This window comes from Carlito syrichta, unplaced genomic scaffold (genome assembly GCF_000164805.1).
Source record: "Carlito syrichta isolate Samal-C Ts95f unplaced genomic scaffold, Tarsius_syrichta-2.0.1 Scaffold311911, whole genome shotgun sequence".
NCBI lineage: Eukaryota > Metazoa > Chordata > Mammalia > Primates > Tarsiidae > Carlito > Carlito syrichta.
In genome coordinates, this window is record NW_007256007.1 from 272867 (window position 1) to 300005 (window position 27139).

Consider the following 27139-nt stretch of genomic DNA (forward strand, 5'->3'; position numbering starts at 1 on the left):
ACTCACCTCAGCCTCCCAAAGGCGTGGGATTACAGGCTGAGCCACCGAGCCTGGCTATGATTTCTTTTGAGCTGGAGTCTCACTCTGTCACCCAGACTGGAGTGCAGTGGCATGCTCCCAGCCACCACAGCCTCAACATGCTGGGCTCTGGCGATCCTTCCGCCTCAGCCTTCCAAGTAGCTGGAACTACGGGTGCGCGCTACCACACCTGACCAGTTTTTCTGATTTATTGTAGAGATGAGGTCTCACCAAGTTGCCCAGGTGGGTCACGAACCCACGAGCTTAGGCAGTTCACTCACTTCGGCCTCCCAAAGTATAGGATTACAGGCTGAGCCACCGAGCCCAGCCAACTTTATAATTTCTAACTCAGCAACACCCTTAGCTGAGAGCTTTTGCCTTTCTAGCTGTTAGTGCCAAAAAGTGATGGACAGCTCCCCTGCTCTCCTCCCTTTTGTTCAGCTACAAATCTGCTCTGGGCTTCTTGAGCTGAGGTGGAGGGTGCTGCTCCCTTGTGGGGAAACCACTTAGTCTCACAGCTGTCCTGAGTGTTTCCAGAGGGGGAGGAGGTAGCAGAGAGGTTGCTGGCCCTTCTGTTCCCTGTGGCTGCCGTCAGAAGATACTCTATTCCAGATGTCTCACCTTCTCCTCCCCTAGGAGCTCTCTTTGCCTTCGAGATGCTCTGCACCATGCTTGGGAAGCTCTTTGAGCCGTACGTGGTTCATGTGTTGCCCCATCTGCTGCTGTGCTTCGGGGATGGGAACCAGTACGTGCGTGAGGTAAGTCCTGAGGCTGCACAGGAGACTGCTCACATGAAGAAGCCACTGAATGTGTGGACAGGCCAGGGGAGGCTCAAAGGTTGCATAAAGCCCCTGCCACTGGAATCTCTTCTGCCCACACCAGGGGCACAGGTTACTGCTCTGGACTCCCCTCTGGTTTCCAGTAAAGCACTAAAGCTTTATGAGATGTGTTCTCAGCTGTACCTGTAGGCCCTGGCACAGGGTCTGACCCAACAGAACCCCAATAAATGTTGGTCACCGGAAGAATAGTAGGACTTGCGTCAGACCTTGAGGAGGCCCCTGAACGTCTTTTCTCCTCCCTTGAGGCTGCAGATGACTGTGCCAAGGCTGTGATGAGCAATCTGAGTGCTCACGGGGTGAAGCTGGTGCTCCCCTCTTTATTGGCTGCCCTGGAGGAGGAATCCTGGAGGACCAAAGCTGGTAAGGCTGCTCCTTCCGTGTCTCTTCTCAGCTTCCTGTTCTGAAAACTGCCCTCAGCAGGGATCCAGGAAGCTGCAGCTCTTGTCCTGTGTGTGTTCCCTGTCCAGGGTTAGGGCCAAGACCTCTGCCTTTGGGCGGTTTGATCCTTTGGTAGTTTGTGTGTTTTCATGTTAGGAACTGGTCTCTGACAAGAGCCATAGCCCTAAGTCAGGAAATCCTACAGCTTTAAAGCTTTTCTGTGGCTTTAAAGGTTTTTTCCCCCCAGTAAAAATCTTTTTAAAAATATAATCTTATCTGGAACCCTAGTAGGTAAAACAGATACAAGCAGAGCTGCTCTGATGGGAGAAGGTTAAGGTCCTCCCTCTTGGTGTCCCCATTGATCCTTCAGCCTTTACCCCTACAGTTAGAAATATCACAGATCTAAATCAGTTTCCTCACTTGTGGATGAGGAAACTGAGTCCAGAGAAATTAAATGAATGACCTTGGATCACTGTTGTGAGGATTAAGCCAGGTCTCCCGCATCCTGGTCTCACCTCTTTCCCCCAAACCACCCTGCCTCTCTCCTGGTATCTCTGCACAGCAGGACTGGGAGCTTCTTGCTCTCTCTGCTAGATCCAGCCTTCTCTGCCCTTCTCCCAGGAACTGCTTGAGCACAGTCTGCAGGGGGAGAGGCTAGATGTCCCTTGCTAGTACAGCCAGTCCAGGTGGCTTGCTGGCCCGTACTTGGTGATTAATTGCTGGGCATGTGTCTGCAGGGTCGGTGGAACTGCTGGGAGCAATGGCGTACTGTGCTCCTAAGCAGCTGTCATCCTGCCTACCCAACATCGTGCCCAAGCTTACGGAGGTGCTGACTGATTCCCATGTCAAAGTCCAGAAGGCCGGACAGCAGGCACTTAGGCAGATCGGCTCCGTCATCAGGAACCCGGAGATCTTGGGTATGACTCTCCCATGAAGGTGCTTGTCCTGACTTCCCCCCGAGCCTGCCTTTGGACACTGCAGGGAACAAAAGCACCCATTCAGCTAAGATCTTTGCCCTTCTAAGATAAATATAGTCATAGTAAAATAATCTTTGACTCCTGGGAATCACTTTTCCTAGAATAATTATTTGAAGGTAGTTTAGAAGCAGTCTGTTTTCCCACTGGTCTGCAGCTGATATCATTGGCTGCATTGACAGGGATGCTGAGTCATTGGTTCAGGAGCAGCTTGACTCTGAGAGATCCCTGTGCACTAAGCTGAGCATGTGACCAACAGTTGAATGACAGTCTGTGGACCATATCGACACATCTGAAATGTTAGATTCTTTGAGAACTTTTTATTCCATCTCATTTCAGGAGGTCTGTGATAGAGGAACAGGGTAGGGAAATGGCCAGTCCCTTTTACTGTTCTCTTTATTGTGATTCTTTCTTGAGTGATGGGAAGAGGTTGATTGCTAGGAACCAAACCCAGTCAGCCACCTTCACTGGCACATTACTTGTTAAATTTTAAACTTTAGCTTGGAGTATCAGTGCCTGGTCAGTTTATTTCAACATGTAATAATTTCAAAATATATAAAACAAAATTTATAATTAACTATAGGGAGGAATTAATAAACGTTATATCACAGTGGGAAATTTCAATATACTTCTCAGTTACTGGTGGGGCAAACACAAAATTTACGAAGGATACATGCTTTTTAAAATTTTTATTTATTTTTTATTTAAAAAAGTTCCCCAGCTTTATTGAAGCATAACTGATGAGTAAAAATTGTATGTATAGGCTGGGCGCAGTGGCTCAAGCCTGTAATCCCAGCACTTTGGGAGGCCTAGGTGAGAGGATTGGCTGAGTCTGGGGATTCGAGACCAGCCTGGGCAACTTGGTGAGACCTCATCTCTACAATAAATCAAAAAATTCACCAGGCTTGGTAGTATGTATCTGTATTTCCGAGTACTGGAAGGCTGAAGCAGAAGGATCACCTGAACCCAGTGGGTTGATGCTGGGGTGGCCATGAGCATGCTACTGCACTCTAGCCTGGGCAATAGAGTGAGACTCCAACTCAAACAGAAAATTGTATATATTTATGTGTACAATATTGACATATGTATATACGTTGTATAATGATTATCACAATCAAGCATTAACATATCTCTTACCTCACATAGTTGTGTGTGTGTGTGTGTGTGTGTGTGTGTGTGTGTGTGTGTGTGTAAGAACATTTAAAATCTATTCTTCTTAGCAAATTTCAGTTATACACTAGAGTATTATTAACTGTAGTTGCTATGCTGCATATTATGTCTCCAGAACTTATTTACCCTGCCTAACTGAAACTTTGTACCCTTTGACCAACATTTTCCACCCCTACACCCTTGCAACCACATTCTACTCTCTCCTTCTATGGGTTCAACTTTTATTTTTATTTATTTATTTATTTATCTTGAGTTGGAGTCTCACTGTGTCGCCCAGACTGGAGTGCAGTGGCCACTCCCGGCCACTGCAGCCTCGACCTGCTGGGCTCCGGCAATCCTTCCGCCTCAGCCTTCCGAGTAGCCGGAATTACAGGCGCGCGCTACCATGCCCGGCTAATTTTTTGATTTATTGTAGAGATGAGGTCTTGCTTGCTCAGGCGGGTCTCGAACCCGCGGGCTCAGGCAATCCACTCACCTCAGCCTCCCAAAGGCGCGGGATTACAGGCTGAGCCACCAAGCCCGGCCGTTTCAACTTTTACAACAGCCCTGGGGATTTCTAAGGCCCAGAGCAGTCTCATTTCTATCAAATGAGTGGAGATGCCTTCATTTAGGACTTTTAAAACATGAAATATAATTTGTATAATACAAAATTCATTTTTTAAGAATGTACAATCCAGTGATTTTTCTTTAATGTATTCATGAAATTCTTTAAACATCACCACTGGCTAGTTCCAGGGTGTTTTCATTACCCTAGAAAGAAGCCCCATAGCCACCAACATTCACTTTTCATTTCTCCCCTACTCTTAACCCCGACAGCTTCTCTCTGTCTCTATGAATTTGCCTATTCTAGATATTTCATATAATGGAATCACAGTATTTATGTGACCTTTTGTGTCTGGCCTCTTTTACTTAGCAGAATGTTGTTGAGGCTCATCCATGTAGCATGAGTCAATACTTCATGCTTTTGTATAGGAGACTGATATTCTGTTGTGTGAATGTGCCACCTTGTGTTCATCTGTTCTTTTTTTTGGAGCTGGGGTCTCTTGTCTACCAGGCTGGAATGCAGTTGGAGTGCAGTGGCATGGTCCTGGCTCACTGTAGCCTTGACCTCCTGGGCTCAAGCTTCCATGACCAGCTAATTTTTTTGGTACTTTTTGTAGAGATGAGTTCTTACTATGTTGCCTAGGCAGGTCTCAAACTCCAAAGCTCAAATGCCTCCGCCTCCCAAAGTGCTAAGATTATAGGCATGAGCCACCATACCATCCCCCATTCATTGGTTGATGGGCATTTGTGTTGTTTCCACTTTGGGGCCATTAAGAAAAATGCTGCTATGAACATTTGTGTAAAAAGTTTTATGTGAACGTATGTTTTGAGTTTTCTTGGTTAGATACCTAGGAATGGAATTGTTGGGTCATATGGTAACTCTGTTTAACTTTTTGAGGAACTGCCAGACTGTTTTCCAGTGTCCAAATGCCTGTATCATTTCACATTGCAACAGCAACATATGAGGATTTCAGTTGTCAACACTTGTTACTGTTTTTTTATTTTGTTTTGTTTTGTTTGAATCAGAGACTTACTCTGTCACCCAGGCTGGAGTGCAGTGGCATGCTCACAGCCACCACAGCCTCTACCTGCTGAGCTCAGGTGATCCTTCCGTCTCAGCCTTCCAAGTAGCTGTAACTACAGGCACGCGCTACCACACCTGGCTTATTTTTTGATTTATTGTAGAGATGAGGTCTCACCAAGTTACCCAGGCTGGTCTTGAATCCTCAGGCTGAGGCAGTCCTCTCGCCTCTGCCTCCCAAAGTGCTGGGATTACAGTAGTTGTCTTTTTTGTTTGTTTGTTTTTTTGTTTTTTTGAGTTGGAGTCTCACTGTGTCACCCAGACTGGAGTGCAGTGGCTGCTTCTGGCCACTGCAGCCTCTACCCACTGGGCGCTGGCAATCCTTCCGCCTCAGCCTTCCGAGTAGCCGGAATTACAGGCATGCTCTACCACACCTGGCTGATTTTTTGATTTATTGTAGAGATGAGGTCTTTCCAAGTTGCCTAGACGGCGGGTCTTGAACCCGCGGGCTCAGGCAGTCCACTCACCTCAGCCTCCCAAAGTGCGAGCTTACAGGCTGAGCCATTGAGCCGGCTGAGTTGTCTTTTTTTATAGCCATCTTACTGGGTGTGAAGTGGCATCTCATAGTGGTTTGATTTGCATTTACCTAATGACCAATGATGTTGGGATCTTTTCATGTATTTTTGGCCATTTGCATATCTTCATTGGAGAACTGAATTCAAATCCTTGGCCTATTTTATTTTTTAAAATTTCTATAGCTTTAGGGGGTACAAATAGTTTTTGGTTGCATAGTTGCATCTGTATAGTGCTTTGCCCCATTTTAAAATTGTGTTATTAGGTTTTTGGGTTTTTTATAAATTATTTTTGGTCATCAAGTGTCTTTTTTTTTTTTTTTTTTCTTTGAGTTAGAGTCTCACTCTGTTGCTCAGGCTAGAGTGCAGCGGCATGCTTACGGCCATACCAGCAGTTGACCTGCTGGCCTCTGGCGATCCTTCTGCCTCAGCCTCCAAGTAGCTGGAACTATAGGCATGTGCTACCATGCCCGGCTAATTTTTGATTTATTGTAGAGATGAGGTCTTGCCAAGTTGCCTGGGCTGGTCTCGAATCTGCGGGCTCAGGCAATCCACCCATCTCGACCTCCCAAAGAGCTGGAATTACAGGCTGAGCCACTGAGCCTGGCCCATCAAGGGTCTTTATAGTAATTAAACATCCTAGGCTGTGGAAAAAATAAGCCAGATATTATTCCTCTTGGAGTTCCTTCTGCCAGGCTGTGCTGGGTCTTGTTTTTTTTTTTTTTTCTTTGAGTCTCACTCTGTCACTCAGACTGGAGTGCAGTGGAATGATCACTGCTCATTGCAGCCTTGACTTCCTGGCTTCAGGTGATTCTTCCACTTCAGCCTCTTGAGTAGCAGGGACTATAGGCCACCACGCCCGGCTGACTTTTAAAATTTTTTGTAGGGATGAAGTCTTGTTGCCTAGGCTGGTCTCAAATTCCTGGGCTCAAGTGATCCTCCCACCTTGGCCTCCCAAAGTGCTGGGATTACAGGCATGAGTCACCATTTTCAGGTTGTGCTGTTTTTGAGAGCTCATTTTTATCTGTTCTTAGCAGCTCTAAGCACTGTGTGCTTCACTTCTACCACTGGTTCAGGGGGGCCTTTGGTGTCTCAAAACAGGTTTTCACAAAACCACTTCTGGGTTGCTGGTTTTAGAATAAGGTCCAAGGTGCCCAAGAAGTAATCCCATGAAGACTCAGCACTGTAGCTGCAATTCAGTACCCATTGAAACCAGCTCACAGCTCTGCAACACAAAGGATTGACTTGTGAGGCTTCAGGAAGGAAGTGCCCTGGATGCCCCTATCTTGTGTTCAGTTCCACTATGGTTCTGAGGACCCAGGGACTTTGCTATTTCATAGATCCATACAAACCAGCCTTTTTCCTGTTTGAATGTGTAGCCATTGCCCCTGTCCTGCTGGATGCCCTGACGGACCCCTCTAGGAAGACCCAGAAGTGCTTGCAGACCCTGCTAGACACCAAGTTTGTTCACTTCATTGATGCCCCATCCTTGGCTCTTATCATGCCCATCGTCCAGAGAGCCTTCCAGGACCGTTCTACAGACACGCGGAAGATGGCAGCCCAGATCATTGGCAACATGTACTCTCTGACAGACCAAAAGGTAGGGCTGGGGCTGATGTGGGACAGATCTGGAGAGGAAAGCTGCTTTAGGGTGCAGAATCCCTACCCGTAGCAGACTTGGAGGGATATAGACATTAGTCCCTGATTACGTTTGCAGGGAGAAATGGGCTGTTTTGGGGTAGGAAGTAGAAATCTGGGCTCTCTGGGCATCTTGCAGAGCACAGTGGTTCAAGTCCTTGTTAGGTTAGTCCTCAACCAAGGTCCATGCCAGTTGGTCCCATTTACAGATTGAGGTGGAGGAAAAGCCTGCCTTCTTTGACCTATCTGGAGTGTTACTAAAGTGCTACTTTGACTACTTGTGGTGTCTTCCTGTCACGAACATTGCTTCTGTAAGCCTCTGAGAGGAAGTGAGCCTGGTTTGGGAAATTTGCTTTGTTTGTTTGCTCCCCAGAGCTTGCATGTGCAATCTCAATATCTGCCACACTCTACTTTGCTTATTGAGACTATGGGCAAAGGAAGATAAAGTGGAAAAGTTAGGTCAATTCTAGAACATTCAGGAAATTAAAAAATTGAAAAACACAAATTTTATTTACAGTTACCCAACACTAAAAGAAGTACTGTTAATGTTTCAGTTGGAGTCTCACTCTGTCGCCCAGACTGGAGTGCAGTGGCACACTGCAGCCTCGACCTGCTGGGCTCTGGCGATCCTTCTGCCTCAGCCTTCCAAGAAACTGGAACTACAGGCACGCACTACCATGCCTGGCTAATTTTATATTTATTGTAGAGACGAGGTCTCAGCAAGTTGTCCGGGTGGGTCTTGAACCTGCAGACTCAGGCAATCACTTGCCTTGGCCTCCCAAAGTGCTAGGATTACAGACTGAGCCACTGAGCCCAGCCTTTATTGCATTTTTAAAATGACATTTCTGAACTTAAACTTAATTCCAGTTATAACAAGTTATTCATAAAACTGATTTTTAATAGTTATGTAATATCCCAATAAATTTGTATGCCATACCTTATATACTTCTATCATTGGTCATATAGTGTTCAAGGGGTTTTTTTTGCTATTTTAAGTGATGCTGCTGTTGAACATAAGGCATTTTCTATATTTAAAATTATTCCCTAAAGCTGAAAGCTACACCAAGAGACATAATAAACATTTTGAATGAAAAAAGAGAAGATGTTAATGAAATTCTGAAAGGGAAGTACCAGAAATGATTTCCTAAAGATTCTAGACTCTGGTCAGGCCTTGGTCCCAAGAATAGGGTGGAGAAGCAAGAGCATTGAACAAGTAGCTCTGTGTTTCTTGTTACGGATCAGCCTGTGGTCCTTTGTAGGTTTCCCAGAGCAGTGGCACAGGGCTTTCAAGGAACCAGTTGGAAGAGTTCTTTGCCAGTTACTCTTACCCTCTGTTCTATGAGCAGTGAAGGTTTTTCTGCTCGATTGGGATGTGAGGGTCCACAGCAGAACTGGCCCTGGAGAAAGCTGAAGTCAGGCCTCCACCTGAGTCACCTCTTGTGTTGTAGGACTTGGCTCCTTATCTGCCCAGCGTGACGCCTGGCCTGAAAGCTTCTCTTTTGGACCCTGTGCCTGAGGTGAGTCTGCTGGGGTAGAAGGAGAGCTCACTCAGAAAACTGATTCCTGAGAATTCTCCAGAGCTGCTTTTGAATCTGTTGAGTTAAAGGGAAGAAGATCCTAGGTACCCCTCCCTGCTCCTGTATGGCTACCTTGTTTTGAGCCACATTTGTTCACTATCCCTGCTCTTGGTTACATGACAGGTACGGACAGTGTCTGCAAAAGCTCTTGGGGCCATGGTCAAGGGCATGGGAGAATCATGCTTTGAGGACTTACTTCCATGGCTGATGGAGACACTGACCTATGAACAGAGTTCGGTGGATCGCTCAGGTGCTGCACAAGGTGAGGCCACAGTAGGTTTGGAGCCAGACTGAGAATGCCCATTAGGGACTTTCAGAATCAGTGGGTTCATTCTGTCCTTTTGTTGCAGGGCTGGCTGAGGTCATGGCTGGTTTAGGAGTGGAGAAGTTGGAGAAACTAATGCCAGAAATTGTGGCTACAGCCAGCAAAGTAGACATTGCGCCCCACGTTCGAGATGGTTACATAATGATGTTTAATTACCTGCCTATCACCTTTGGAGACAAGTTCACTCCTTATGTGGGGCCCATCATCCCCTGTATCCTCAAAGTAGGTACCAGTGACCATGGTGAGGGTAGAGCCAATGAGAAGGGCAGGGTGCATGCATTCTCTTGGAGAGCTAGGGCACCCTCCTAAGTGGGGCCAGGTGGCAGAGCCATCATCCTGCTTTTCAGGGAGCCCCATTTCCTTTTGGGCTGAGTGCCTACAGGGAGGTAGCTCTGGCTGATCCACTCTTTGTACCTAGGCTCTTGCTGATGAGAATGAATTTGTGCGCGACACTGCCCTGCGTGCGGGCCAGCGGGTCATCTCCATGTATGCCGAGACAGCCATCGCCCTGCTGCTGCCCCAGTTAGAGCAAGGTCTCTTTGATGACCTCTGGAGAATCAGGTGAGAACTTGGGTGGAGCCCCAGTGGGCTAGAGCTTTGCATTTTGGTAAAAGAAGAGCAGAACCCTCACAACTTTCTCCAGACCTTTGCTTTTTTTTTTTTTTTTTGAGTTGGAGTCTCACTCTTTTGCCCAACTTGGAGTGCAGTGGCATGCTCATGGCCACCGTAGCCTGACTTGCTAGGCTCAAGTGATCCTTCCACTACAGCTACTTGGAAGTAGCTGGAACTACAGGCACGTGCCACCATGCCTGGCTAATTTTTTGGTTTATTGTAGAGATGAGGTCTCTCAAAGTTGCCCAGGCTTAGTCTCGAATCCGTGGGCTCAGGCAGTCCTCTCACCTTGGCCTCTCAAAGTGCTGGGATTATAGGTGTGAGCCACTGCGCCTGGCCTCAGACCTTTGCTTTTAACCATTTTGTAACTTTCCAGTTTCCTGTAGCAGTGTCTTTATTCTAATTTGCTTTTTAAAAGTCCTTTCTAGTCAGTCATATAGTTGGTATTAAGATTTTAAATGTAGCCAGGCTCGGTGGATCAGCCTGTAATCCCACGCTTTGGGAGGCTGAGGTGAGTGGATTGCCTGAGACTGTGGGTTCGAGACCCACCTGGGCAACTCGGTGAGACCTCATCTCTACAATAAATCAAAAAATTAGCCGGGCGTGGTAGCACGCGCCTGTAGTTCCAGCTACTTGGAAGGCTGAGGCGGAAGGATCGCTGGAGCCCAGCAGGTCGAGGCTGCGGTGGCTGGGAACATGCCACTGCACTCCAGTCTGGGCGACAGAGTGAGACTCCAACTCAAAAAAGAAAAAGATTGCCGGGCTCGGTGGCTCAACCTGTAATCCCGTGCCTTTGGGAGGCTAAGGTGAGTGGATTGCCTGAGCCCGCGTGTTCGAGACCTGCCTGGGCAGCGGGACCTTATCTCTACAATAAATTTAAAAAATTACCTGGGTGTGGTAGTGCATGCCTGTAATTCCAGCTACTTGCAAGGCTGAGGCGGAAGGATTGCCGGAGCGCAGCAGGTCGAGGCTGCGGTGGCCGAGAGCGGCCACTGCACTCAAAGAAAAAGATTTTAAATGTTGAGTTGTTTTTTAATTTAGAAATTTTATTTCTAGGGATATATTTCAAGGATGTATTTAATGGTCAAGTGCTTAATGCTGTATACATAAGAATGTTTGTTGTAATATTGCTTGTCATTTGAAAAATTGGAGATTCATTTAAAAATAGCATAGCGTGTCCATACAGTAGACATTGATTCAACCATTAGAAGGGATGGCATAGAGCTATATTAGCTGATGAGGAAAGCTCCTTAGTCTGCTGTTGACGGGACAGTACAGAGCATGGCTTAACCACTCAGTGTGTAGTGTGGGTCTCTTTCTCACATCATGTGGGGTGTGTATGTCTATTGTTATATAGAGGGAAATATGTACAGATGTGTCACCAGAGTGTCAGGGTAGTTGCCTGGGTACTGGGAATTTGAGTGATTGTTTACACTCTCTTTTAAAAATATTTTTCTGGGCCAAGCTCGGTGGCTCAGCCTGTAACCCCAGACTTTGGGAGGCCGAGGTGAGTGGATTACCTGAGCCCGCAGGTTCGAGACCCGCCCGGGCAACTTGGCAAGACCTCATCTCTACAATAAATCAAAAAATCAGCCGGGCATGGTAGTGCACACCTGTAGTTCAGGCTACTTGGAAAGCTGAGGCGGAAGGATCACCGGAGCCCAGCAGGTCGAAGCTACGGTGGCCGGGAGTGTGCCACTGCACTCCAGTCTGGGTGACAGAGTGAGACTCCAACTCAAAAAAATAAAAAAAATAAAAAATAAAAAAAAAAAAAAAAAAAAAAATTTTTCTGTATTTCTTGAAATTTCAGTTTGAATATGAATATTTTTCTAATTAATAGAAGCAGTAAATCTAATTTGAGGAGAAATGTTTTGTCTTTCTAAGGCCTCTTCTGGTTTCTTCTTTTTTTTGAGTCGGAGTCTCATTCTGTCATTCAGTCTAGAGTGCAGTAGCATGCTCAACGGCCACTGCAGCCTCTACCTGCTGGGCTCAGGTGATCTTTCTACCTCAGCCTTCCAAGTACCTGGAACTACAGGCACTCACCACCATGCCCAGCTAATTTTTTTCTTTGATTTATTATAAAGGTGAGGTCTTACCATGTTACCCAGGCTGGTTTCAAACTTGTGGGCTCAGGCAATACTCTCACCTCCGCCTCCCAAAGTGCTGGGATTACAGGCATGAACTACTGCACCTGGCTGATTTCTTCACTTTTGATGATCAATCTGTCTAGTTTTCTGTTAATGTTTCCCTTTTGTTGCTCTCTCTGTTTTTTGTAACTTTTTTTTTTTTTTCCTTGAGTCATAGTGTCACTCTTGCCCAGGCTGGAGTACAGTGGCATGATCATGGCTTGCTGCAGCCTTGGCCTCCAGGGTTCAGGTGATCCTTCTGCCTCAGCCTCTTAAATAGCTGGGGCTGTAAGTGTGTGCCATCACATCTGACTAGTTTTTTAATTTTCTGTAGACACGAGGCCTCGTTATGTTGCCTAGGCTGATTTCAAACTCTTGGACTCAAGCAATCCTCCTGCCCCAGCCTCCCAAAGTGCTGGGATTATAGGTGTGAGCCACTGGGCCTGGCCTGTTTTTTATAAGTTTTATTATAGAAATTTGTACATGTTTTTAAAAATGTTTATTTTTTATTATTAAGGTAACATATGTTCATCACTAGAAAACCTGGAAAGTATGCGGGAAAGTGTAAGGAAATGAAAACCATCTTAACTCTTTTCCCATTCCAAGATACCTGCCATGAATATTTTGAGTGCATTTCTTCCCAGTCTTCTGTGTAGTGCTTGTTTGTGCCTGAGGCTGCTCCTTGAAGCTGTATGACTATGTTCTTGGTCTCCTTAGGTTCAGCTCTGTTCAGCTCCTTGGGGATCTCCTGTTCCACATCTCAGGAGTCACAGGGAAGATGACCACAGAAACTGCCTCTGAGGATGATAACTTTGGAACTGCCCAGTCCAACAAGGTACCCTCCTGGACCAGATAGTTTTCCTGCCTGTGCTGATGGTAGGGTATGCCCTGATGCCTGTGCTGGGGAACCTTCACCACGCTATATTCTTTCTCCCCTTCTACTGGCTGCAGGCGATCATCACTGCCCTTGGGGTGGATCGGCGGAATCGGGTGTTGGCAGGGCTGTACATGGGCCGCTCAGACACCCAGCTGGTGGTGCGGCAAGCATCCCTGCACGTCTGGAAGATTGTTGTCTCCAATACTCCCCGCACCTTGCGTGAGATCCTGCCTACTCTCTTTGGGCTCCTACTGGGTTTCCTGGCCAGCACCTGTGCAGATAAGAGAACGGTGAGATTCCTGGGCCTTGTTCTGGCCTGCAGCCCCTGCTGCCTCCTTTTAGAGCCTAGAAAGCTGGGTCTGCAGAGCTTGGGAGGGTACCTAGGGTTCTTCTAACAGGGAATCATTTAGTTATTTACTTAGTCATTCAGCAAATATTGCTAAGCATCTACTATGTGCTAAGCAGGGGCCCAATACCTGGGGGTGTAATGGAGAAGAAAGGCAGCCTCATTCCTTATTCTTGTGAGATATAGTCTGGTTGAGGAGATGAATATTAATCAGATAGTTACACAAAGGTATACAATGTGACTGTGGTGAGTGCTATATGGTACTGCAAATGCTTATAATGGGGCATTTGACTGTGTGTGTGTGTGTGAGCTCTTCTCAGAAGCAGTGATGCTTGAAGATGAGTATGTACTATCCAATTGAGGAGGTGGTGAAGGACCATTCCAGAGAGAATAAATAGCATTTTAGATGCAAGCATGGGCTGTGCAAAGTCCCTGTGGTGGGCAGGAACATGGCACACGATAGGGGATGAACAAGGCTGGTATAGCTGGAGTGAGAAAGCAGGGAGGACCCAGCAATGGCATGAGATAAGGCTGGCACACTGGTGGGGCAGATGGGGTTCAGTGGTTGGGAGGAAGTGTCCAGACTGGGTTGATGATCACTTCTGCCATTCTTTGACCTACTTCCAACACCCATCTCTGGCAAGCAAATTATATATTTGACTCTAAAGGAGTATTTACATGAGGCCTTATAGAGGAGATGGGTTTTTTTTCCTTAAAGCATTTGTTTTAGATTTATCTCCCCTTGAGCAAAAGCACTGGATTAAGATTTCAGTAATCCAGGGAAATTGGCCCTTGATTGTGTAGCACATGATGAATTTTATGTTCATATATAAGGTGCCAGCCCTTTAGGTTGTACAGATGTGTGTGAAATAGATGATTTTTTTTTGTAGTGTTTTGTGAGCACTAGTGTGTTTGGGGGCTCTGTAAGGGTAAGAGTACTTGGGAAGTTTAGTCAATGACTTAGATTAAGTTTAGGAAGTTCTAGGAGCCTCATACTGGAGTTGTTCTCTGGGAGTCCTGAGTTTGCAGGAGGTTTGTAACTTGATCTCTGCTGACAGATTGCAGCAAGGACTTTGGGAGATCTTGTGCGGAAGTTAGGGGAGAAAATCCTGCCCGAGATTATCCCCATCCTTGAAGAAGGACTGAGGTCTCAGAAGAGTGACGAGAGGCAGGGTGTATGCATCGGGCTAAGTGAGATCATGAAGTCTACCAGCCGGGATGCTGTGAGTATCTTCTAAAGACCCCACAAGCCATGCACCTGCTGGTGATGTGACACAGAGGGCGGGGGAGATTACAGGAGGCCTGGAGTATTCATCCTGCCCTCGGGGACATGCCAACCAATTTTGCAGACTAAGAGCTAAGTGATTTGGAGGCTTCCTTGAGTGGCCTTTGGGAACTGGAGATGATCGCTCTCTTACCAATCTAGAGGCTGTTTAGGATCAGTCCCTTTTGTGATACTATATCCGTCCAGTTAAAATACATGCCCCTTCACCACTGGGAAAGAGAGGCATGCAGGTGTGTGGGTGGTGGAGTGTGGCATAGAGCAAGCAGAAGGGGTGTACAAACCCTTTGCAGGAGAGAAGCAGTTAAGAGTTTCAGTACCCAGTGGGTGGAAACACATCTCTAGCAATAGTACTGCTTCCATAGCAACAACATTCTAGGGGTTTGGAGTACTCTACTCTCTAAGGCTTGATCTTAGTTTCTGAGGTAACTGATCTTTGAACACTCTTGGAGAGTAGGTTGAGATCGCATATAGGTACTGCCTTCATCTTTTCGATGAAAGCACCAAAGCATTGCAGTGAATGGCCAGTTAGAAACGTAAGCAGGTAGCCGATTACTTAGCCTGGGCATCCTCTTGTCTCAATATATATCTTACATTTATTTTTTTAAAATTTGCATTTGGCAAAGAATCAAAATAAATTGTGTCACTAAAATTTTAGAGTTCTGATTAATTGAATAGTTTCTGAGTTTTCCAGAGACCGAGTTCTTGCCTATAATGTGCTCACAGTCCAGTGGCAAAGCTGACATAATCAGTCATTGGAATTCAGTGAGCTCTGCTGTAGTGGGATTGGTTACCAAGGGAACAGAGCCGTCAGTGTCCCCCTTGTAGGCCCAAAGACTTCACAGAGGGTGAAGTACTTGGGCTGAGACTTGAGAAGAACCTGGAGTTTTCCAAGAGGATATGCCAAAGAGCGAGCCCAGGGAGTGAGGGGCCAGGTCACCCAGGGCCTTGTCATGGGAAGGAGTTTGGAGTTCTTAGAGAAGATGGGAAGTATCTGGAGATCTCACGTAAAAAATTCAAGCTGTTAATTATTAAGTCTGGGTGAGGGTTACATGGGGTTGTATCCTCTCTGCTTTTATACATTCGGCATTTTCACAGTAACGATTAATTTAAAAGAAAAGTCAGGCAGAGGGAGTCAGGGTGACTTGGCTGGGTCAGAGACCTTCGCTTGTGTGCCTTTGCTTCCTTTTGCTCCTTTCTTACCTCTTCCGCAATTGCAACTTGCTGTTGCAGGTGTTGTATTTCTCTGAGTCCCTTGTGCCCACAGCGAGGAAGGCTTTGTGTGACCCACTGGAGGAGGTCAGAGAGGCCGCAGCCAAGACCTTTGAGCAGCTGCACTCTACCATTGGTCACCAGGCCCTGGAAGACATTCTCCCATTTTTACTGAAGCAGCTGGTAAGTAGATCTGCCCCACACCTACCAGTTTGGCTTCTACTGTCTTTGTAGAAGCAAAATGTAGGAGGATTATTCTGCCAAGTTAGTCGGAATGTGGGTCCTCCAGAGGGAGTGGGTGCAATAAAATCAGATTTGGTTTTGTGCTTCTGCTTTGACAGTAAGTAAATGTGGGTGCAGTGGGAGGAATGGAGGCAAGTGGAGAAGGAAGTTGGCGGTGACTGGTTCAAACAGCAGAGATGTGGACAGGAGCCAGTTTCTCAGGGTTGTCCCAAATGCCCCTCTGCAGGATGATGAGAACGTGTCAGAATTTGCATTGGATGGTCTGAAGCAAGTCATGGCCATTAAGAGTCGTGTGGTGCTACCCTATCTCGTGCCCAAGGTAAATCAAACACATGGCAAACACCCTCTGACCCCATCATTGTTCTAGGGCCTGCCATTAAGGCCAGTTCTGAATGTAGATGTTGAGAGGCTGGGAGAGGAGGCTGGTTGTAGGCACAAGGTAGGCAGGACACTCCCCCAGTGTCCTCTGAGATTACTGGAGCAGGCATTTGACCCTGAGCAGTGGGCATGGGTTTTCCTGCCCACTCTTCTGTTCCCAAAGCCTAGTGCACTGCCTAGCATGGAGTGTGTACACAGTATTCATTGAGTTGATGTTGTTTATCATTCTATCAGCTGACACCTCCACCTGTCAATACCCGGGTGCTGGCTTTCCTTTCGTCTGTGGCAGGCGATGCCCTGACCCGTCATCTTGGAGTGATCTTCCCAGCAGTCATGTTGGCCTTGAAGGAGAAGCTTGGGACCCCAGATGAGCAGCTGGTAAGGAGATCATGGTCATGCTCACTCCCATTGCTTTCTTACGGCTGACTTGTCATGCCCCAGAGGATCTGTACTTAGCACGTATGTTCCCCTGTGATTTTTAGGAGATGGCCAATTGTCAGGTTGTGATTTTATCAGTAGAGGATGAAGCAGGGCACCGGATCATCATCGAAGATCTATTGGAAGCCACCCGCAGCCCTGAGGTGGGCATGAGGCAGGCTGCTGCCATCATTCTCAACATCTACTGTTCCCGCTCGAAGGCTGACTACACCAGCCACCTGCGGAGCCTGGTCTCAGGCCTGATTCGGCTCTTCAATGACTCCAGCCCTGTGGTTCTGGAGGAGAGCTGGGATGCCCTCAATGCCATCACCAAGGTGAGAAGACTGCTGACCCTACAGCCAACTTTTTTTTTTTTGAGTTGGAGTCTCACTCTGTCACCCAGACTGGAGTGCAGTAGCCGCTCCCGGCCACCGCAGCCTTGACCTGCTGGGCTCTGGTGAGCCTTCTTCCTCAGCCTTCCAAGCAGCTGGAACTACAGGTGCACGCTACCACACCCGGCTAATTTTTGATTTATTGTAGAGATGAGGTCTCGCCAAGTTGTCCAGGCGGGTCTCTAACCCGCAGGTTCAGGCAATCCACTCACCTCAGCCTCCCGAGGCGCGGGATTATAGGCTGAGCCACCGAGCCCGGCTTACAGCCAACTTTTGGTTGTAGAAAGTTCTAGACATTGATGAGAATAGACTTAGAAAAATCCCCCATGCTCCTATCACCCAGCTTCAACATTTATCAACTTGTGGCAAGTCTTGTTTATACTCTGGCCCACACCCTCCTCCTGCTGTATTATTTCGAAGCAGTTTTGAGAAAGCTGTACATCCTGTCTGCTTTTTCCTGGATTCCCACAGAAACTGGATGCTGGCAACCAGTTGGCACTCATTGAAGAACTGCACAAGGAAATTCGGCTCATAGGGAATGAGAGCAAAGGCGAGCATGTGCCAGGGTTCTGCCTTCCAAAGAAGGTAAGCCAGGGTCTCATGATGTAGGGGGCTGTGGGCATGTCACCTTCCTGGACCTTCCTGTGTCCTCACCTCCAGTCCCAGGTCTGTGGTAGGGTGACTATAGAGCAGCAGCCATGTCAGTCTGACTTCATTCTGGGTGTTCAGAACCTTTCACAGACGGTGAGTGTGTTTCTTCCTGTGGTTGGCCACATGGGGTAAGGTTCATGCCACCTTTGGTTTGGGCTATGGAGGTCACCTTAGCCAGAGCAAGTGGGCCACTGAGGTAATGGCAGTGCATTTTACCTCTGTGTGACAGGCCTGTTGGGGTCCTATCTTTTTGTCACCATCGGTTAAGACTTCTCTAGCCAGCACCCTCTCAGCCTGTGATCTTGAGATTCAGTCCGAATCAATATAACTTCCATGGAGTTGAGAGGGTGACTGTCAGGAGAGCCTTATTTTGTGTGGGAGACACCTGAGTCCAAGGTATTGGAGCTTTGATTCTCAGATGTGGTTCTTTTGCCAGGGAGTGACCTCCATCCTTCCAGTGTTGCGGGAGGGAGTCCTAACTGGCAGCCCTGAGCAGAAAGAGGAGGCGGCCAAAGCCTTAGGCTTGGTAATCCGTCTGACGTCGGCTGACGCCCTGCGGCCTTCTGTGGTCAGCATCACTGGCCCTCTGATCCGCATCCTGGGAGACAGGTTCAGCTGGAATGTGAAAGCGGCTCTGCTCGAGACACTCAGCCTCTTGCTGGCCAAGGTAAGTGACTGATGAGTCCATTCGGATCTTAGGGAATAGATCTATCTGCAGGGGCCTACACAAGGTGTCATGTGGTAGCTTTATTATGGAGAAACGGCATAGCAGAGGGAGTCAAGACCTTGTACTCTAGACACACTACACCATGGTTCAATTACAAGTCTTCCACTTAGTAGCTCTGTGACCATGATGACCTTGGGAAAACCATACAGCCTCTGAGCCTGTTTCCTTACCTATAATATGAGATTGATAATGCTGCCTGCCTCACGAAGGGCTGCTAAATGTGAGGGTTGGATGAAATGTCAGGCATGATGCCTGACACATACTAAGCATGCAGTACATATTATTTGCTATTAATGAAAACATTGTTTAACTCTTTGCACTTGAATGTCACCTCTGACGGGATTGTAATTCTAGCAAACCTCTCAAATGTCCCCTTTCAAAAATGTATGTTTTCTTGAAGTTTTCCATTCAAATTGCATGAAAAAGCAAGTAAAGAGGTGGAATATGTACTGAGATATGATTTTTGAGAAGTGGTTTTCAGGAATCACGAGTACAAGTACGTCCTTCTACACTATCTTTGAATAACAGACTGGACAATAAATTACATATTATTAATATGGGAGGAAGAAAACGAGACTGCACCGTCTGCTTGAATAGAAAAATACCAAGTGGAATATGTCAAACAAATTATTGTTGTTGCACAACATGTATCAATGAACCTGCAATGCATATCGATGACTGTTTTACCTGTTACTACACATTAGAAAATTATAAAATTTTGGATTTTTTGGTGATAAATAAATTCCTCAGTGTCCAAAATTCCATTATAAGCCACATATCATCACAATAAAATAATTGGTTCCCTCGCTATTCTATTTAATAATGAAGTGATTTGTTTTTCACTATTTTGTAAAAAAAAAAAAAAGTGAAGTTGACCGAGTTATATCCACGAGATGTCTCTGAGTGCAAAGGGTTAAAGATACTTCAGTTCTTTATTACTGCCACAAAAAGGAAGATGCAGAGAATCTAATGAGAGAATGAAAAGTCTAAGAGCAACTGAAATGACTTCATTTTTTGCCAAAAGTATAAGAAGCAAGCTCTGATATACTTATGATGTTTTTATGGTTCAATAATTAAGCCCTTTAGGTTTAAGAAAGTGTAAACAGGTCTGAGGGCAGCCGTAGCGGCTGGCTCCTTTAAGATGAGGCTTCTGCTGCTTCTCCTGGTGGCGGCATCGGCGGTGGTCTGGAGCGAGACCTCGGGCAACCTGGGCAGCGTGCCCAGCAAAAGATTAAAGATGCAGTACGCCATGGGGCCGCTTCTCAAGTTCCAGATTTGTGTTTCCTGAGGTTATAGGTGGGTGTTTGAGGAGTACATGAGGGTTATTAGCCAGCGGTACCCAGACATCTGCATTGAAGGAGAGAATTACCTCTCCCAACCAATATATAGACACATAGCATCTTTTCTGTCAGTCTTCAAACTAGTATTAATAGGCTTAATAATTGTTGGCAAGGATCCTTTTGCTTTCTTTTGCATGCAAGCTCCTAGCATTTGGCAGTGGGGCCAAGAAAATAAGGTCTATGCATGTATGATGGTTTTCTTCTTGAGCAACATGACTGAGAATCAATGTATGTCAACAGGTGCATTTGAGATAACTTTAAATGATGTACCCGTGTGGTCTAAGCTGGAATCTGATCACCTTCCATCCATGGAACAACTTGTTCAAATTCTTGACAATGAAATGAAGCTCAATGTGCATATGGATTCAATCCCACATCATCAATCTTAGCCCCACCTATCAGCACTGAAAGCTCTTTTACATTAAGGGATTTTTGCAAGAGCAGCGTGACTGACATTATGAAGGCCTGTACTGAAGACAGCAAGCTGTTAGTACAGACCAGATACTTTCTTGGCAGGCTCGTTGTACCTCTTGGAAAACCTCAATGCAAGATAGCTTGTCAGTGCTGGCACATTTTGGAATTCTGCACATTTGTGGAGTGCAGTAATATGGTATAGCTTTTTTCCCCTCAAATTCACCCAGTTAATGTTTTTTGTTTTGTTTTGTTTTTTAAAGAAAGGTAGACATTAGTTCTTGTAATTTTTTTTTTTTAGTCATATTGAAAAAAGTAGAAACTTGAGTTATAACTTGATTTTTTTCAAAGATGTCTGTTAAATCTGTTGTGCTTTTACATGAATTTCTTTTTTTATAGTTTAAAATTGATCTTTTTGGGAATACAGCTGAAGTTCCCAAATACTTTATAAGATTTTATCAGACATCTCTAATTTGGCCATGTTCAATACTGCAGATTGTGAACAGTACATTATATAAGATTATGGGCCGGGCTCGGTGGCTTAGCCTGTAATCCCGCGCCTTTGGGAGGCTGAGGTGAGTGGATTGCCTGAGCCCGCGGGTTTGAGACCTCCCTGGGCAGCGAGACCTCATCTCTACAATAAATCAAAAAATCAGCCGGGCGTGGTAGCGCATGCCTGTAATTCCAGCTACTCGGAAGGCTGAGGCGAGGCAGAAGGATCGCTGGAGCCCAGCAGGAGAGGCTGCGGTGGCCAGGAGCGGCCACTGCACTCCAGTCTGGGCGACGGAGTGAGACTCCAACTCAAAAAAAAAAAAGGATTCTGGGGGAAATCCTATATCCAGAGTACTCTACAAATTTGTGTGTATGTGTGTGTGTGTGATTATCAGAGAACTACTACAAAATCAACTGCTTTTTAAGTCCTGTTGTGCAGTTCAAGTGTCTTGCCTTGACCAATCTAATGAGTTGATTAACTGGGCCTTTATACTTAATTAAATAAAAAACTAAGCAGATGTGAGTTAAATAAAAAAAGTTTTAATTTATTGCTAAAAAAAAAAAAGAAAAAGAAAGTGTAAACAAAGCCAAGACTTGCTTAAAAAAAAAAAGGTCACCTGGAAACAAAAACAAGCTTACACTTTGTAGCTTTTTCCTTTAAGAAGTGGGCATAAGCCGGGTTCGGTGGCTCAGCCTGTAATCCCATGCCTTTGGGAGGCTGAGGTGAGTGGATTGCCTGAGCCCGCGGGTTCGAGACCCCCCTGGGCAGCAAGACCTCATCTCTACAATAAATCAAAAAAATCAGCCGGGTGTGGTAGCACATGCCTGTAATTCCGGCTACTTGGAAGACTGAGGTGGAAGGATCGCCGGAGCCCAGCAGGTCGAGGCGGAGGTGGCCGGGAGTGGCCACTGCACTCCAGTCTGGGCGACAGAGTGAGACTCCAACTCAAAAAAAAAAAAAACAAAGAAGTGGGCATAGGAGCAATTTTCCAGCCAGAAAATGGAATTGTGGCAGCCTAATTTCATAGAATATTGAGTCTTTCTTTTTTAAATTAGGTATCATTTTCATCTTGCATTCTATACTATTTTCTATGATGTTTGTAACTGTAGACACAAATGGAGACCTTACCTCAAGGGATTTGTCCCTGAGGCCATAAGTCAGATATTACCCAGGCAGACAGTTCCCACTTCCAATTTACTGGCATCCCCCTGGGGTGTGACTCCTCACAGACTAAAAACCCACCCAACTCTGGTATTTTCAGACCTTATCAATGAACCTTTAGTCAGCTACTCTGATTTTCCTATTTCACAATAAGTAAATCTTTACTTTTAGCTCCATCCGTATTTTATAAAAAGTGTGGCTGTTTTTCTCTATATAGTCAGGGACTGAACTGGGTTTTTGATTACATGTGTACGAGGTTATTTGTTTGACAGGCTTGGTCTGAGGCTGAATGTAAAGTGCTTAGCTTGTGTATGAGTTGCTCAGTAGCTGGTGCCTCCTTTTATGCATCTAGTCTGCTTCCCCATTTTGGTGGTAGAATTGTGCTTCAGCATTGTTGACAGCCCTCTGCCTGTTCTTTAATGTATTCAGAGAAGGAGGCTTTGAGTTACTGTTCATGTGGACAGGCCTCCACTAAGCCAAGCCCTAATATAGCCAAGGCTGCAAGACAGCTCCCTCGGACATTGGTTGCTATTGCCTTCTCTTCCACCTCCTCCTCCTCCTCCAGTCTGTTGAACGATGCTAAAAATGAAGAGAAGGCTGAGTGAAACCTGACTGTGCTTGGCTCCCCTTTGACAGGCTGTCTGTTCCCAGTCTTGTGTAAGAGCTGGGCTAGTTGTGGTGGTTTGGGATTGTTGTTTGTTCTCGTGCCTGCAGTACACTGTGGCTTTGGGCTCCACCACAGCTGTGTTTTTTGGATGTGGGTTCTCTTGCAGGTTGGGATTGCCCTGAAGCCCTTCTTGCCCCAGCTGCAGACCACTTTCACCAAAGCTCTGCAGGACTCCAACAGGAGCGTGCGCCTGAAGGCTGCGGATGCGTTGGGGAAGCTCATTTCCATCCACATCAAAGTGGATCCCCTCTTCACAGAGCTACTCAATGGAATCCGTGTCATGGAGGACCCAGGTGTAAGGTATGGTGTTGGTGAGGAAGCTTTGTTACCTCGAGGAGGCCAGGCAGCTGCTCCAGGCTGTGCCTGTGCTGGTGGGATGGTGGCAGTAGAGGAGGCCAGGGTTTAAGTTGATACGTTGGTTCTGTAGGGACACCATGCTGCAGGCTCTGAGGTTTGTGATTCAGGGAGCAGGAGCCAAAGTAGATGCTGTCATCCGGAAAAACATTGTTTCACTTCTGCTGAGCATGCTGGGACACGATGAGGTATGACTACAGGGAACGGCAGGGCTGGTGGGCTCCACTGGTTTTCCTTTTCTTTGGTTGGCCTCTTTCCTTTGAGTTAGAATAACAATACAGCTGAGTAGTAATAATTATTCCTGACATCTGTATCACTAATCATGGTTTACCAAGCATTTCCTCAGGTTGTAAGGGAGATAGGACAGATATTATTGATATTGGTTACTCTGTTTTATAGATAAGGCCCAGATCTCTCTCCAATTTGCTCTCTGACCTTAAGCAAGTCACTTTCCCTCCCAGCCCCTTGTATCCCCTTTACGTAATGAAGAGGTTCATTCACTGGTTCAGGAACCATTTGCTGAGCTAAAGGGCTAACTGAGAGGTGAATAAGATCTCATGGTCACAGATCTCAAGAAACTTAGCATCTGATGAGATAAATGGTCTCTAGGGTATGGCCAGGCGGGAAGTCTTAGAAGTCTGTTTTAGGGGGTAAGACTCATCTGGGGCCACACTCTAGCAAGTAGTAGAGTTAAAACCAGAATCTGGGTCCTGGACTTCTGCTTCTGCCCCAGTTCCAATAGCCCCATCCAGTCCAGAAACATTTGTCAAGTACCCATTGGCTGCCCAGCACTGTGGGACCAATAGGGAGTTGAGTCTGTGGAGAAGAGTTTTCTGTTTCCCCTTTAACAGACAGCCCTCTGTTGTGGTGGCCTAATTTACATTTGTAGGGCTAATCTCAGGAGAGGGCCTTTGGGCTAATGTGGTTTTACACTCCGTTGTGCGTGCACACATGCGGGTTGGCCTGGCTGTTATTGCTGCTGTGTTTCCCACAGCTCTGCAGGTCTGGATCTGGTCCCCAGCTGCCTGCCCTAGTCTAGCCCTAGTCTTCTGTGTGGGTGCAGACGGGAGAGTCTCCCTTCTTGGTCCCAGCCTGTCCTTTACAGGGTCCTACACAGCACAAGAAAAAGTTAGTGTTTATCTATCATCTAGCTATCTGAGTCTGAGTCTAAGTCTCATTGTCGCCCATCTATTTATCTGAGTTGGAGTCTCACTGTCGCCCTGGCTGGAGTGCAGTGGCATGCTCACAGCCACTGTGGCCTCGACCTGCTGGGCTCAGGTGATCCTTCCACCTCTGTCTTCCAAGTAGCTGGAACTATAGGCATGCACCATAACACCCAGCTAATTTTTCTTGATTTATTGTAGAGGTAAAGTTTCACCAAGTTGCCCAGGCTGGTCTCAAACTCATGGGCTCAGGCAGTCCTCTCACCTCAGCGTCCCAAAGTGCTGGGATTATATGAGTGAGCCACTGTGCTGGGCCTCAAAAGTTAGTATTTAAACAAATTTGCATTTCACCACAGTGCAGTTTAAAATAGATGGAGTTGGAGAGAGTGGGTGTCAGAGTCAGCTTTAACCTTGCTTGGCACCTGGACTTTCGCTTGGAGCTCAGAGGCCCAAACTTCTGACAGTCCATCCTCTTACCCTCTGAACTTCCACTTGGATTGAAAGTGGCAGTCCAAGCGGGGCGTGGTGGCTCACACCTGTAATCCCAACACTTTGGGAGTCTGAAGCGAGAGGATTGCCTGAGCCTAGGGGTTCAAGACCAGCCTGGGCAACTTGGTGAAACCTTGTCTATACAATAAATTAAAAAATTAGCTGGGTGTGGTGGCACACGTCTGTAGTTCCAGCTATTTAGAAGGCTGAAGCAGAAGGATTGTCTGAGCCCAGCAGGTCGAGGCTGTGGTGGCTGTGAGCATGCCACTGCTCTCCAACCTGGGCGACAGAGGAAGACTCCAACTCAGGAAAAAAAAAAGTGGCAGTCCAGGGTGCTAGTTTGGCATCAGCTTCCCTGCGGGTCACTGAGTCCCTGGTTGGTTGGTTGGCTGTTTGGGTTTTGGGGACATGATATCAAGTTGGCACCTAAAAATGACACTTAAAATCCCTCTCTTGGTATTCCATACTTAGCTGGTGAGAGAGCAGCAAGGAGCTGCTGCTGGCTTTGATTTTGCTTGCCTTCACCTGCCTTGAACTGATTAGTGACTTTAGTTTGACTTCCTAGGACAAACACAAGTAATTGAGGTGGTATTGGGGCACTCACACAATGGAGAGAATCTGGGCACGAGATGACACACAGAATCCATGGGGGAAAGGAGCTCAGAGTGGTTGTCTCTAGCCGGCTTACCAGGTAGCCGTGGGTAGAGGTGCCTGTCCTCTCTGTTCCCCTTCCTGCCTCACAAGGCTGTTGATAGTAATTGAGATAATACATGTAAAACATTTAGACTTTCTAAGAAGAAAAGTGCTATGTAAATACAGTTATTATTACTATTAAGAGGATGATTACCATATGCACACACACTGGAGTTTTCTATAATTAAGAAAAGTGCTGGGTGCATAATGTTTAACTCTGCACCAAGTGATAATTTCAGTGAATGGCAGTTCCAGTTCTGCACTGGGAGCACCTAAAGGAAGGACTGGATTTTAAGTCCCTGAGGTGGTATGTTCCACCTTCTTCTACTGCCCTCTGTCCTGGGCTTCAGAGCTACCTGCCCTAGTACCCGTGGAGTGGGTGCTATCACCTGCACGCCCTCACTTTCTTCTCTGCTCTGTTAGGACAACACTCGCATCTCCTCGGCTGGGTGCCTAGGGGAACTGTGTGCCTTTCTGACTGAAGAGGAGCTTAGCACCGTTCTTCAGCAGTGCTTGCTGGGTAGGTCTCTTGTACGCTTGGGAGTTTCCCTCAGGGGTTTGGGTGTCTCAGCCCTGGGGGAGAGTCCTTGGGGACCTATTTCCCTCCCTCAGAGGGTCTTTTAGCAACTAGGCTAATCTTTCATTGGGATTCCAGCTCTTAAAACAAAATTGAGTCTCCAGTGGTTTTGTAACCTTGAATGTCTCTGCTCAAAGAACATGGGCAAGACTGCAGTGGTTTGTGAGAGATCTCTCCTTAATATGCCACTTTGGGGAGCTTCTGCCAACATAGTAGGGAGATCTGTGTGCAGTGTGGCCTGGGTTTCTGCTATGTTCCAAGTCAGCGTGCTGTTCTTAGAGGTGGGATAGGCCCATGGCTTTCATGGGGGTGGGGCATGCTGTAAAGTGCAGGTTGACCTCAGTTGTGTCCTTCACCCAGCGGATGTGTCTGGCATTGACTGGATGGTTCGGCACGGGCGGAGCCTGGCACTCTCTGTGGCTGTGAACGTGGCCCCCAGTAGACTCTGTGCTGGCAAATACAGCAGTGATGTTCAGGAAATGATCCTCAGCAGTGCCATGGCAGACAGGGTAAGGTTTTTGAGTAGCCAGACCAGTCTTCCCCTTCCCCTGATTCCACAACCATTGCCTTGTTGACACAACATGGGGAGATCCCAAACTGGGTGTTAAGAGACCTGGGTTCTAATTTTACCTTTGTTGGTAACTTGCTGTGCCCTTGGCCCAATACTTTATCCCTTTGGATCCCAGTTTCATCATCTAAACAAGGACTTTGAATTGAAGGATCTAGATGTGCCCTTTTAGGTCAGAAGGTCTCTGTTCCCTGTTCTGGCAATCAGTGACTGCTCATCTGCCTCTCAGCCAGAGCAGCCTGTCTGAATGAGAGCTGGCAAGGAGTCTCTGATGTAATAGTAGTAAAGGGTGACACTAGTCGTGGAGGGTCCTGGAGGTTCTTTGGAAATGGGATTTCCCTGGCTGCTGCTCTGAGGAAGGAGCAGGATGCTGTTCTAACTGTGTCTGTGCTCCACAGATCCCCATTGCAGTGAGTGGGGTCCGGGGCATGGGCTTCCTAATGAGACACCACATTGAGACAGGAGGAGGACAGTTGCCAGCCAAACTCTCCAGCCTGTTCATTAAGGTGAGTAGGGGCAGGGACTGTCTGACCTGCATGTCTGACTTGTGAGAAGGCCTCAGGATCAAAGAACACCAGAACTCAACTAGTTGTGTGCTAGTTCTTCATGGATGGCCCCAGGAGATTTCTGAACCCTTGGGGACAGATTGTCAAGTGTTACTTTGTGCATTTTTCTCTGGAAGAGTGTCCAACTTTTTTGTCAGATTCTCAAATTGACCCATGACACCCCCAAATTAAGAACCACTATTTTTATTTTATTTTATTTTATTTTTTTGAGTTGGAGTCTCACTCTATTGCCCAGACTGGAGTGCAGTGGCTGCTCCTGGCCACCGCAACCTCGACCTACTGGGCTCCAGCGATCCTTCTGCCTCAGCCTTCCAAGTAGTTGGAACTACAGGCACACGC

The 27139-nt window shown here is 46.7% G+C and overlaps 1 protein-coding gene and 1 pseudogene across 2 annotated transcripts in view; both read left to right on the forward strand.

Moving 5' to 3' along the window:
• GCN1 (GCN1, eIF2 alpha kinase activator homolog) overlaps positions 1-27139 on the forward strand; it is a 71152-nt gene that overhangs the window by 41572 nt on the left and 2441 nt on the right. Inside the window, exons 35-56 of the mRNA XM_008069299.1 lie at positions 655-776; positions 1103-1217; positions 1973-2152; positions 6895-7115; positions 8602-8670; positions 8854-8992; positions 9081-9277; positions 9474-9616; positions 12511-12628; positions 12745-12960; positions 14075-14239; positions 15532-15693; positions 15980-16072; positions 16366-16509; positions 16614-16883; positions 17412-17525; positions 18028-18258; positions 22497-22690; positions 22818-22932; positions 25513-25609; positions 26027-26175; positions 26633-26740. Of these exons, the coding sequence (XP_008067490.1) occupies positions 655-776; positions 1103-1217; positions 1973-2152; positions 6895-7115; positions 8602-8670; positions 8854-8992; positions 9081-9277; positions 9474-9616; positions 12511-12628; positions 12745-12960; positions 14075-14239; positions 15532-15693; positions 15980-16072; positions 16366-16509; positions 16614-16883; positions 17412-17525; positions 18028-18258; positions 22497-22690; positions 22818-22932; positions 25513-25609; positions 26027-26175; positions 26633-26740 (3362 nt within the window). The remainder of the gene's footprint in view (positions 1-654; positions 777-1102; positions 1218-1972; positions 2153-6894; positions 7116-8601; positions 8671-8853; positions 8993-9080; positions 9278-9473; positions 9617-12510; positions 12629-12744; positions 12961-14074; positions 14240-15531; positions 15694-15979; positions 16073-16365; positions 16510-16613; positions 16884-17411; positions 17526-18027; positions 18259-22496; positions 22691-22817; positions 22933-25512; positions 25610-26026; positions 26176-26632; positions 26741-27139) is intronic.
• Positions 19430-20588, forward strand: LOC103271801 (annotated as a pseudogene). The gene has a single exon (XR_505075.2). The product of XR_505075.2 is annotated as a selenoprotein T pseudogene (transcript).